Source organism: Dipodomys ordii, unplaced genomic scaffold (genome assembly GCF_000151885.1).
Source record: "Dipodomys ordii isolate 6190 unplaced genomic scaffold, Dord_2.0 Scaffold14, whole genome shotgun sequence".
Taxonomy (NCBI): Eukaryota; Metazoa; Chordata; class Mammalia; order Rodentia; family Heteromyidae; genus Dipodomys; species Dipodomys ordii.
In genome coordinates, this window is record NW_012267230.1 from 1,877,458 (window position 1) to 1,890,919 (window position 13,462).

At 46.7% G+C, this 13,462-nt stretch overlaps 1 protein-coding gene across 2 annotated transcripts in view; it reads right to left on the minus strand.

Moving 5' to 3' along the window:
- Positions 1 to 8,285: 8,285 nt before the first annotated feature.
- Ears2 (glutamyl-tRNA synthetase 2, mitochondrial) overlaps positions 8,286 to 13,462 on the minus strand; it is a 23,368-nt gene continuing 18,191 nt past the window's right edge. The window contains exons 8-9 of one of the 2 annotated variants that reach the window (XM_013011379.1): positions 11,004 to 11,139; positions 8,286 to 9,939 (exon numbers count right to left, since the gene is read on the minus strand). In XM_013011379.1, the coding sequence (XP_012866833.1) occupies positions 9,856 to 9,939; positions 11,004 to 11,139 (220 nt within the window). In that variant the 3' untranslated portion in view covers positions 8,286 to 9,855. The remainder of the gene's footprint in view (positions 9,940 to 11,003; positions 11,140 to 13,462) is intronic. The other variant, XM_013011380.1, reaches the window with a different exon arrangement.

Here is a 13,462-nt window from a genome sequence, read left to right on the forward strand (position 1 = left end):
TGAGTGCAAGTCCTGGTACACACATGGTACACACACAGGGTTGTCCTCGAGGCCACGCCCCTCGAGGCCACGCCCCCACGCTGCCTCTGGCTTGAGTCCCAGTTGTTGCTGTGGGTCTCCTTGTCTAGGACCTCTATCTAGCAAGGGTCAGAGCCTACAGTTAACCTCACAAGGCTTGAACCCCGTATTTCTTCACAAATAAGGTCCCCAGATAAAATTCAAGACGTCCAGCTAATGCTGAAATGCAGAGAAAGAATTATCCTTTAGCATTTGTGTATGTGTGTGTGTCTGCATATGTCGGTGTCGGGGCTTGAACTCAGGGCCTGGGCACTGCCCCTGAAGTCTTTTAGAGATCCAGCTGGATCTCTACCATGTGAGCCACAGCTCTACTTCTGTCTTTTTGGTGGTGAATTGGAGGTAAGAGTCTCATGGACTTTCCTGCTCCAGTGGGCTTTGAACTGGGATCCACGGATCTTAGCCTTCTGAGTAGCTGAGATTATAGGCATGAGTCACCCAAATTTGGCCTTCCTTTATTTTAATCATGGATGGTCTGCCTAGATTTTCAGACTACCCTCTCTAAAGTAATATCCAGCTTCCCTCCACACTCCTTTTCTTTTTTCAGTACCAGGACTGGGGCTTGAACTCAGGGCCTTGGCACTGTCCTTGAGCTTTATCATTCAAGGCTAGTGCTCTTATGAGGCACAGCTCTACTTCCACCTCTTTGGCAGTTAATCAGAGATAAAGAGTCTCAAGGACTTTCCTGCCTGGGACGGCTTTGAACTATGATTCTCAGATCTCAGCAGCATAAGTAGCTCGGATTACAGACATAAGCCACCAGCTTTCCCCTTTGTTTTCTCCATAACGTATTAAGCCATCATCAACTTAATACACACTACACACGCTTAATTTGTGAAAGGATACATCCTGCTTGTCCCAAAAATGTCAGTTAAGATTCTCCAACACTGTGAAATGGACTCATTAAGTATAATTCTTAGCTGGATGCCAGTGGCTTACTCCTATAAATCCTAGCTACTTAGGAGGCTGAGATTTGAGGATCAAGATTCAAAGATGGCCGCAGGCAGAAAAGTTTTTGAGATTCTTTTCTTTTTTTGGTTGGTCGTGGGGCTTGAACTCTGGGCCTGAGCGCTGTCCTTTAGCTCATCAGCTCAAGGCTAGTGCTCTACTACTTGAGCTACAGCGCCACTTCCGGTTTTCTGGTAGTTTAGTGGAGATAAGAGTTTCACGGACTTTTCTGCCTAGGGCTGGCTTTGAAGGGCGATCCTCAGATCTCAGCCTCCAGAGTAGCTAGGATTACCAGCGTGAGCCACCAAAAATCAAAAGTTTTTGAGATTCTTATCTCCAAAAATCAGGATGTGGTGCTATGGTTCAAGTGGTAGAGCTCTAGCTTTTAGCACAAAAGCTCAGGGACAGTGCTTAGCCCCTGAATTCAAGCCCCAAGACTGGCTCACCCGTATGTGCGTACACACGCACACAAATATTTTATAACTTTTAAACCAGGCACCTCATGTCTGTAATCCTACTCAGGAAGCTGAGATCTGAGGATCACTGTTCAAAGCCAGCCTGGGCAAGAAAGTTCTTGAGACTCATCTTCAATTAACCACTAAAAGCGAGCTGGAAGTAGAGCTGTGGCTCAAGTGGTAGAGCACTAGCCTTGAATGAAAAAAACTCAAAGACAGTGCCTAGGCTCTGTCTACTACCAACACAAGAAAATAAACTAAAATTAAAAAAGTATTTTCACTTGTGAGTTAAATGAGGGAACCAACCAGATCTTATCATCTGCCCACAAGAGAAGTCAGAGAAAGGCAAATTTCTATGAAATAAAGGACTATTGAAACAAATATGAAAAAATATGCAAATAAGCACAAAACTAGCTTCTATTGGCAGAAAGAGTTGTTCTTGCTGTGGACAGAATTCATTTGCAAGTCCACAGGCTGGAATTATTTTGCACTGCTATTAGTGATCTGCTGACAGTGATCTGTGAAATGAAAGGTTAGAACATGGAAGAATGCTAGATAGGGCACCCTTTTTCCAGATACTTCCAGTACTTTGCTACCATCCCTTCCCCCTTGCATATCACTAATACATTTCGAACAGTTCTGTATCTCCCCCACATTGAGCAGTGTTGGACAAACCAGTGAAACAAATCTTTGTAGAATGAATACATAAACTGTGGAGGCAATAAGAGGCGGCTCACACCTGTAATCCTTACTGGGGGGGGGGCAGAGATCTGAGGATTGAGGTTCAAAGTTAACCTTGGCAGGAAAGTTCACCAGACTCTCTTCTCCAATTAACCATTAAAAAGCCAGACTGGAAGTGTGGCTCTCAAGTGGTAGAGCACCCAGCCATGAGCAAAACGCTGAATGATTGAATGATAGCTTATGGCCATGAGTGCAAGTCCTGGTACACACATGGTACACACACACACACACACACACACACACACACACAAAGTGGTAATAAACATTTGGTTTTATATTATTGTACTTTGCCTAAGCTGCTGTAACAAAATACCACAGATGGATGACAAATGACAGAAATGCATTCTTATTTCTGGAGGCTGGGACATCTGAGATGAAAATGCTAGCTCCCTAGGCTCCCAATGACGACTTCCTTCCTCACTTTACACAGACAGCTCTGCACTCCCTGCTGGTCCTCGCTCAGTGAAGAGGCAGGAGGAAGTACGGGGGTTGCTCCTTCTTATAAAGACATCAGTCCTTGTAAGGACATTAAACACGAGCTTATGGCTCATGCCTGAAATCCTAGCTACTCAGGAGGGTGAGATCTGAATAGGATCCAGATTCAAAGCCAGACTGGGCAAGAAAGTCCAGGAGACTCTTATCAATTAACTACTCAAAAAGCTAGAAGTTAGAGCTGTGGCTCAAGTGGCAGAGCAAAAAAGCTAAGCAAGAGCTCCAGGCCCTGAGTTCAGCCGCTAGAACTAGCTCCAAAAATAAAACAACCAAGTATTTAAAAAAAAAAAAAAAAGAGCAAGGGGCTGGGAAGGTGGCTCAGTGGTAAAGTGCATGCCTTGCAAGCATGAGGCCCTGGGTTCGATTCCTCAGCACCACATAAACAGAAAAGGCTGGAAGTGGCGCTGTGACTCCAGTGGTAGAGCGCTAGCCTTGAGCTGAAGAGCTGAGGGACAGTGCCCAGGCCCAGAGTTCAGGCCCCATGACCGGCAAAAAAAAAAAAGCGAAACCAAACCAAACCTTCTGCTATAGAAAGGGAAACCAAGAATTCTCTGGTTTCATTTCCCTTCAGTCTCCATCCCTGTCATTTTACCTTGGTCTCTGCACACTGGTATTACTGCAATTGTTAGTGTCCCTTGGCACTGGGAGCGTGTGTGTGTGTGTGTGTGTGTGTGTGTGTTGGTACTGGGGCCTGAACTCAGGGCCTCACTTCCATTGCTATTTTAAGACACATCTTGCTGTATACCCTAGGCTGCCCTGGACTCACCATTCTGCTTCATCTTCAACAGGGCTGGGCTTATAGCACTGTGGGATTATATACCACACTTGGTTTAATAAGGGTAACATGAAGTAGATGGGGTAGCTCAAGTAATAGAGAGCCAGACGAGAAAGAAAAAAAAAAGAGCACAAAGCCCTGATATCAAGTACTATTACAGGCAAGAAAAAAAAAGAAAAAGAAAAAATAGTGGGGTAATGACATTAGTGGGCTAGTCCTGTGTTGTTCCTGTGTACACTTCCAGATCTAAAAGTGTTAGTACTGTAAATGAATGGAGAGGAGCTCTGTGGACAGGCCAGACTCTGTGGCTGGGCCATCCTGCTGAAGCCATGATTGTGAGTGGTCAGGGCACGGCTCACTTCCTTGGCTGGGACCCCAACGTGTTGCCTGGGCTTGAATGTAAGTTGGAAATCCCCCAGGGCATCATAAAGATCTTAGTGAGAACCAAGCCAAACTTGTCCAGCCTAATAAATATAAAATTGCTACATTCGGGCTGGGAAGATGGCTCAGTGGTAGAGCACTTGCCTTGAATGCATGAGGCCCTGGGTTCGATTCCTCAGCACCACATAAGTGAAAAGAAAAAAGCCGGAAGTGACGCTGTGGCTCAAGTGGTAGAGTGTTAGCCTTGAGCTGAAGAGCTGAGGGACAGCGCCCAGGCCCAAAGTTCAGGCCCCATGACCGGACCCAAAAAATAAAATAATAATAATCAACAAAGAACCAGGAGCCAGGCACAGATGGCTCATGCCTGTAATCCTAGATACACAAGAAACTGAGATCTAAGGATGGCAGTTTGAAGCCAGCCCAGGTAGGAAAGTTCCCATGAAACTCTTATCTCACTAAGGGAAGTATATCTTCGGCTCAAATTGGAGACTGTTAGTCTAGAGTTCACAGACAGTGCCCAGGCCCCGAGTTCAAGCCCCACAACAACAACAAAAACAACAAAGCCAGGGGTTGGGAATGTGGTTTAGTGGTAGAGTGCTTGCTTAGCATGCATGAAGCCCTGGGTTCAATTCCTCAGTATCACATACACAGAAAAAGCCAGAAGTGGCACTGTGGCTCAAGTGGTAGAGTGGTAGCCTTGAGCATAGAGAGGCTCAGGGACAGTGCCCAGGCCCTAAGTTTAAGCCCCAGGACTGGCAAAAAGAAAGAAAGAAAAGGAAAAAAGAAAAGAAAAAAAAAGGCAGGCTGGAGACATGACCCAAGTGGTGGAGCACTAGCTGAGCAAGCTAGTGAGGGCAAGAGGCCCTGAATTCAAACCCCATTACTTAAAAAACAACAACAACAACAGACACCAACAGGGAATGAAGCAGGGTTGAAAAACCTATATCCAGGAGTTTTCTAGAAAGAACAGCATGAGAAAAAACAGGAAGGGGCCCTGGGCCCTAAGGGAACCTAAAGTGGCTGTAAATGAGAACAAGTTTAAGGTCTATACTGGCACATGCATGCACACACCCAAATTCTCACACATGCAATCATGTTTCACTGTATGGAAAGAACATTGCGGGCTGGGAAGGTGGCTCAGAGGTAGAGTGCTTGCCTTGCATGCAATGAAGCCCTGGGTTCGATTCCTCAGCATCAACCACATAAGAAGAAAAAGTCAGAAGTGGTGCTGTGGCTCAAGTGGTAAAGCGCTCTGGAGCTGAGGAACAGCTCCCAGGCCCAGAGTTCAGGCCCCACAACCAACAACAAGAAAGAAAGAACATTGCAGGCTCATCTTTTCCTGATCCAGCCAATCAGATTGGAGTTCCGCACTAGTCCTAGAATCCCTCACTTCCCCAGTAGGGATGGGGGCTCAGAAAGGCCAGGTGAGGGGACAGTGCTTAGAGGCAAAGACTGCCACAGGCCAATAACAGGAAGTGCAGATACCTGACTCAGGCAGTCAACTGTGAGAACCTCCCCAGACTGTTTAGGGTTCAGAGTTAGGAGAGCAGAGGTCGGGGGATGCTGGGCCCTGGCTGACATCACCATCAGCCAATCTTATCTTCCCACTCCTGGCTAGAATGAGGATCTTGCATTTGCATCAGATCATGCCTGGATGTATTTTACTGGCAAAGAAAGATCTTTCAGATCTCAGTTCTGCTTGGTTCCTCAGCTGCCCTTCTATCTTCCAGTCATCTCCAACATTGTAAAGCTTTTTCTTTTTCATTCTTCCACTTCAAATAACCTCATAATCCACTTCTCACTGGGAAACTCCTACTCATCCCTCAGAACCCATAATATGTGAAATTCTCTGAAGTCAAGCAAAAGCTTACTCCACCAAACCTTTCCATCATCCTTTTCAGAAAAGGTCTTCCTTTTTTCACTATTGATTTTCTTGGTCTTTGAGAAGGATTTTTTTCCCCTGCCAGTCCTGGGGCTTGAACTTAGGGACTAGACACTGTCCCTGAGCTTTTTTTTTTTTTTCTGGTCCAGTCATAGGGCCTGAACTCTGGGCCAGGATGCTGTCCCTCAGCTCTTCAGCTCAAGGCTAGCACTCTACCACTTGAGCCACAGCGCCACTTCCGGCTTTTTTTCTTTTTGCTTATGTGGTGCTGAGGAATCGAACCCAGGGCCTCAGGCACGCTCTACCACTGAGCCACCTTCCCAGCTCCACTTTCAAGCATTTTTAAAATTTATTCATTTGAAAATGCTAAAAACAAAAACCAGAAGGTTGGGTTTATGTGTATGCACCGTCCCAGGACTTGAACTCAGGGCCTAGGCACTGCCCCTGTGCTCTGATGCTCAAAGTTAGCCCTCTACCATTTGAACAGTAACACTACTTCCTGCTTTTGGGTGGTTAGAGCTAAGAGTCTCACAGCCTTTCCTGAATGGGCTGGCTTTGAACCATGATCCTCAGATCTCAGCCTTCTGAGGAGCCGTGGATTACAGGAATGAGCCAGCAGTGCTAGCTTCAAGAAATTTATTGATGGTTTCAGTCACTGAGAATGTTTCTCTGTGGTGCAACCAAGATTTTCTAAGAGTAAGACAACAGTGAGTGCTGATCATGAGGAAACAGCTAATGTTTAGTGAAACAAACTGCCTCCCATTAAGCAGTAATTTACCGCTTCCTGTACCTCTAAAACCAGACAGCCAATATACTCTCCTGCCTGTGTGTGTACATGTTAGAACTGGGGCTTGCACTTAGGGCCTAGACACTGTTCCTTACCTTTTTCACTCAAGACTGATATTCCATCACTTGAGCCACACCTCTGCTTCTGGCTTAATTCATTATCAGATTTTTATGGACTCTCCTGCCCGGGCTGGCTTTGAACCATGATCCTCAGGTCTCAGTCTCTTGAGTAGCTAGGATTACAGGCGTGAAACACCAGCACCTGGCTCTCTATAATGGTTTTTGATGTCTTTTGTTGTTTTTGGTCCTAGGGCCTGAACTCTGGGCCTGGTCACAGTCCCTCAGCTCTTCAACTCAAGGCTAGCAGTCTACCACTTGAGTCATAGAGCCACTTCTGGCTTTTTCTGCTTTTGTGGTGCTGAGGAATTGAACCCAGAGCCTCATACATGGGAGGCAAGCACTCACTGAGCCACCTTCCCAGCCCGGTTCTTGATGTCTTAGAAGCAAAGTTTGATGCTACTTGGTAGGAAACATTTGGGTTTGGGTTCTGGATTGTCATTGGCCTAGTTTAAATACTGACTGCCGCAAAACATAGTTTCATCAGTGTTCTTAAGTCTTTCTAACCTCAGTTTCCCCATCTACAGTGCAGACGGCAGTATATATCCCCCCCCATTCCCCGTCATGGAGTAGTGAGAGGTGAGACAGGGTGAAGCTCCACAGCACCATCTGAAAGCACAGTGGTTTAGCTGATGTAGTTGAGGACACCTGTCTTCCATGATCTCTTCTAGAAAAAGCTCCCTAGTTTTCCTGGCAATACTTCCTTCACTGGAGAAGAGTCTCTAAGGGACTACTCGGTCCTGGTTAAGATCTGATCTGGCAACATGGATTCAGCCAACTAGACTCAGAACCTGAACCTGACATCCAAAACTCAGAGAGACACACATACACAACAGAGAAAAAGAAACAACAAAACATGTAGTTCATATGTCCCTACTATGCAGTAGGGACCAGAGTGACCACTGCAGCTTGGCTCCTACCTTCTCCTGGGCTTTTTCATAAATTCTCTGGTGTGCCAGGCTCCTAGCTACTCAGGAGGCTGAGATCTGAGAATTGCAGTTCAAAGCCAACCCAGGCAGGAAAGTCCATGAGACTCTTATCTCCAATAAACCACTCAGAAAACTGGAAGTGACACTGTGGCTCAAGTGGTAGAGCACTGGCCTTGAGCTGAAGAGCTGAGGGACAGTGCCCAGGCCCAGAGTTCAAGCCCCAGGAATGACCTCCCCTCCCTCCCCCAAAAAATTCTTTGGCCTTCAGTGAATTTCATTAGATGGTTGACTTATTTTGCTCATAACCAGAGAACTTTACTTGGTGGTACTGGGGCTTGCACTCAGGGTCTCATGAGCTTACTTGGTTCTTTTACTCAAGGCTGATGATCTGTCACTTGAGTGTTTTTTGGTGGTTAATTAGAGATAAAAGGCTCACACTTTTCCACCCAGGCTGGCTCTAAACCTCCATCTTCAAGTAAGCCATTAGCGCCTGGCTTCTGGTGGATTTTTTGTTGTTGTTGTTGGTAGTGGGGCCTGAACTCTGGGCCTGGGTGCCATCCCTGAGCTCTTCAGCTTAAGACTAGCGCTCTACCACTTGAGCTACAGCGCCACTTCCGGCTTTTTCTGCTTATGTAAATGTTGAGGAATCAAACCCAGGGCCTCTTGTATATAAGGCAAGCACTCTACCACTGAGCCACCTTCCCAGCCCCTGGATTTTTTTTTTTTTAAAACAAAGGTTAGGACTCTGTAAGGCCCAACAAACTCTTTAATGCATTTACCCTGCTCTCCTGGGGCAGAGAGTAGTTATCTCTTTGGAGCAATAAATCACCCCCTCCTCCCCAAATCAAGTGGCTTGAGAAAATAAACATTTACTATTTCACAGCCTAGTCCCTTACATTCCAGAGGGGCTCTGCGGAGCTGCTCTGGGTCTCACAGGGAGGTGGTAGTCGTCCACCTACTTGGCTAGGATGGAAAGAAAGACCAGCTTCCCACACGGCTCACCCACATGGCCAATGACAAGACCCCCTGCAAAGGGCTGCTCCAGTGTCTTCCTGACCTAGAAGCTGCACCCCCAAGATAAGGAATTCAAAGGAACAAGTTAGAAGCTTTGAGGTGTCTGATGACCTTGGCAGTCAAGCTCCTATCATTTCCTCAAGGCCTGCTGGTCACACAAGTCAGCCTTGACCATGCGGAGGCAGGGATGGCCTATGGCCAACTTCTAGGCTGGCTGCTCACCATGAGCTTGAGAAACCTTCAAAGACTTTGTCCCTAGTCCCTCCCTATCTCCCCGTTCCTTTTCATTTTAGCTATTCCAAGTCACCTAAGATGCCAAGGGGGGAAAGAATTCCCTTCAGAAATCTACAAGGCTTTCCAGTAATAGCAGAAAAAAGGAGTGGCTATAGAAAGGAAGACACCAAACAGGCAGGGGAAAAGTCTCCAGTTGAAGGACTGGGAAAGGGGAGAGGGGAGTCCCCTCTCTGGGGAAAGGAACACAGGCTGTCCGAAGGTCCACATATGAAGACTAACATCAAATGCAAGTGCTTCCCTTGGCCGATGAGTAACTTCTCCCTTTACAACCCCTGAATAATGTTTAATATCTAGTTAGGCCAACTGCTTGTGTCAATTGTCAGCTACTGGATCTATTAGCCCAGCCTACTGCCAAGCTGTAGGCTAAATTGTGCACACTGTCCCCTGACTGCTCAGTCATATGTTATAGGCCTATGTTCAGGACCACAGTGTTAAAGAGCAGCATGAGCCTGTGAGGCAAGGCTAATCTAATGTGACTGGTATCCTGAGAGGAGTAAATTAGGATACACAGAGGGAAGCCAGGGATGCAGGGGCTTGGAGGAGACTTGGAACACAGCAAGAAGATGGCAGTCTGTGAGCCAAGGAGAGAGGCCCAGGAGAAACAACACTGTGACACTTGATCTTGGATTTGCAGCTTCTCTAACTGTAAGAAATCTCTGTTGTATGAAATCCATACTTGAGCCCTCTGAACTGTCCTGGAAAACAGCATTTTCTGTGCTCCAGCTCCTAACCCCTGTGTGGAATGTGGTGTGGAAATCCATACAGAAGGACATCTTTCCTGGAATCGAGAAACTTCGGTGGGCTGGGCTTCCTTGGCCTTGGCCTGCTGGGGTGCCATCAACGTCTTGAGTTCAGTCAGCCTCTCCATGCCTGGTCCCTCTGCAAGGCGGGGGCCCCAGGCCTCCCAGGGCAGTTTCAAGGGCTCAGGACCCTGGGGCCATATCCAGTGTGCTGCACACATGCTCCTTAGCTGGAAAGAACCTTCTGGATCCGTTCCCATACTTCCTGGGGTCCCAAGGATACCATCATCTCAGCCACTGGGGGTCCTTGCTATATAAAACAAAAGGGGGGAAAATAAAGCAAAATCATTGCTGTATGATATTTAGAACTGCCTCAGGACCTGAGCTCAGCCTCAACCTGCAGCCTGTATTCAAGGAGCTTGCCTTTTGTGATAGTACTAGGGCTTGAACTCAGGACCTAGTGTTCTATTGCTTAGCGTTGTTTTTGTTTTTTTCCCCTCAAGGCTGGCACTCTATCACTTGAGCCACAGCTCCAATTCTGGCTTTTTTGTGTTTAACTGAAGATAAAGGGTCTCATGGACTTTCCTACCTGGCTGGTTTTGAACTGCGATCCTCAGATCTCAGTCTCCTGAGTAGCTAGGATTGATTGATGGCCCTGGGGATGGAACCCAGGACTTCAGCACATTATGTAAGTGCTCTACCATGGAGCTACAGATTCGGTGATTATGGTCCTTCTTTTCCCTGGATGATGTTGGGTCCTACCTAGGAGCCCATTTTGCCATTAGGTAAACCACTGATAGATCTGTTCCCTCAATGAAGCCCATGAAGATGGGCTTGTGAGGCTTTTTTTTTTTTAATTTTTTATTGTTCTTATAAAGGTGATATACAAAAGGGTTATAGTTATGTAAGTCAGGGAAAAAGAATATTTCTTTCTGGACAACGCCACCTCTTCCCACACTGTTGTCTTTTTGTGTTAGTCTTGTGGCTTGAACTGAGGACCTGGGCACTGTCCCTGAGCTTCTGTGCCAAGGCTAGCGTTCTCCCACTTGAGTCACAGCTCCACCTCAGGCATTTTAGTGTTAGAAGTCTCATGGCCTTTTGTCTGAGATCCTCAGATCTCAGCCTCCTGAGATTACAGGCCTGAGCCACTGGTACCTGGCTTTTATGTGTTTCACTCACTACCATGCACATAGTATTTGCACGGTACTTGCATACAGATAAAAAGATGCTCAAAATATGATAGTCTGCTGAGTGACTCAATGCTTCGGCCATCTTTGTATTCCCACAAAGTGTGTTCAGCACCTGCCAGTAAATACTAGCTGAGCCAAGCCCCGGGTGGCTCCAGAAAGCAGCCCTGCCCAATGCCCCACACACCGGCTGTCCGCTGAGGGCCACTCGGAGGAGTCTCATCACTTCACTGTGCTTGGTGCCTTCCAGACTCTCAGACAGCTTCTTCAGTTCTCTATTCAGCATGTCCTGTGTGAAGCTCGCACCAGATCTTTCCAGAAGTCTAGAAGAGAACCAAAAGGAGCCAGCATGGGCCAGTGGCAAGTGGGTAGGAGGGTATACATCACAGATGATCTCATATTCACACTGAAGGCCTGGAGTTGGAGGGGTAGGGATGTATCTCCCATCACTTCTATCCAAAGAGAAGAGACTACGTACATAACATGAGCCATGCAAGCGGGTGCACAGAGGGACCTGGAAGGATGTGTAAGGGCTACCTATGTGCACTGCAATTGCTATGTCTTTCTTCCTGTGCAGAGGAAGTGTTGACAGTATCTGCCCTGCACAGGCTGTGAAGTCAGCCCTGACAGGTGCTACAAATGCTACAAATGAACACATGCTAAGTACTCACGAGTATTAAGTAATCCAGCTCAATCCAAAAATTTAAGATTAGTTAATATTAATTTTAGTATTTATTACATCAAAGAGCTCAGAGACAGGGCTGGAAATGTGGCTTAGTGGTAGAGTGCTTGCCCAGCATGCATGAAGTCCTGGGTTCCATTCCTCAGTACCACATACATAGAAAATGCTGGAAGTGGTGCTGTGGCTCAAGTGGTAGAGTGCTAGCCTTGAGCAAAAGAAATTCAGGGACAGTGCAAGCACTAGGACTGCCCCCCACCCCCCCCAAAAAAAAAAGAAAGAAAAGAGCTCAGAGACATTGTTAGAAGAAACTCAGGGAATGGTGCTGGTGACTCATGCCTGTAATCATAGCTACTCAGGAGGAGGCTGAGATGTGAGGATCTCAAGCCAGCCGGGCAGAGAGGTCTGGGAGACTCTATCTCCCATTAACCACACAGACAGACAGACAGACAGACAGACACACACACACACACACACACACACACACACACACACAGCCAGAGGTGGAGATCCAGTGGTAGAGCACTAACCTTGAGCAGAAAAGCTTAGGGAGGGCACCCAGGTCCCAAATTGAAGTCCCAAGACTAGCATAAGACAAAACAAAACAACAATAACACACACATACACAAACACACACATACACAAGCACACACATACACAAGCACACAACACCTCAGGGATGCATTAAGACACAGAATGGAAGATTGGCTACTTTTTCAGGAAAGTATCTGAAACAGCCTTAAGATTGGCTGGGAGCGATTTCTTTGGGGATGTAACATAGTAGAGCAGAATGAAATCAGGAGACTGCTTCAAGGAACAGTCCTGCTACCAACTTGCTAGCACCTTCCTTTTACCACGAAGGGACTCACATAGCAAGGTTAAGTCCAGCAGGGGCAGCAGCGCCCCCACACCTGTGGCAGTCCAGCTGAACTCCTGGCTCCACCCCTCATTCTAGAGCACTGCAGTTGTAAACATCGGTCCCCGCCCAGACTGATGGGGTCCACAGGCACGTAGTTCAAAGTTCAGCTCAGAAGGGGGCACTACTGGCCCAGGAAACCGCTTTCAGAATGATTTTAAGCAATAGCTTCTTAGTGCACACAGATTTCCTAACTGCCAGAATATCAGCAGCTGACCTTTAGTTTAAGACAAAATAAATCAATTTTTCCCCCAGTCGGTTGTGGGGTTTGAACTCAGGGCCTGGGCATTGTCCCCAAGCCTTTTCGGGTCAAAGACTAGCATTTTACCACTTGAGACACACTCTTCTGGCTTTTTTGTTTTAGTAATTAATTGTAAATAAGAGTCTCCCAGATTTTCCTGCCCTGGCTGGCTTAGAACCATGACCCTTAGATCCTAGTTTCCTGAGCAGCTAGGATTGCAGGCAAGAGTCGCTGGCACCCAACTTCTCTGTGTTTTTGAGACAGAATCTACGTTGCACCTGGGCACTGGTGGCTCATGCCTGTTACCCTAGCTACTCAGGAGGCTGAGATCTGAGGATCATAGTTCAGAGAAAGTTTGCAAGACTCTTCTCACCAATTAACCACCAAAAAGCCATTAGTGGAACTGTGGCTCAAGTGGCAAAGGAATAAGGCCCTGAGTTTAAGCACCAGTATTGGCACAAAAAAGAGGAAAAAAAATTACATGTTGCCCAGTCTATCTTTGAATTTATAATCTTCCTGTCTCAGCTTCCCAATAAGCTGGGATTACAAATGTGTACCATCATTCTTACTGCATCCTTGCCATGGTCTGAACGCTCATGTCTTCCAAATTTTCTAATGTTCAAGGTGATGGTATTATAGTATTAAGAGAAGGGGGGTGGGATGTGGGCGAGAGAGTAAGGTTAGTGCCCACATAGAAGAGACCCCAGAGAGCTCCCTTGGTCCACCATTACAGTACTGTTCTATCTATCTCTCTATCTCTTTATATCTATCTATCTATCTATCTATCTATCTATCTATCTATCTATCTAT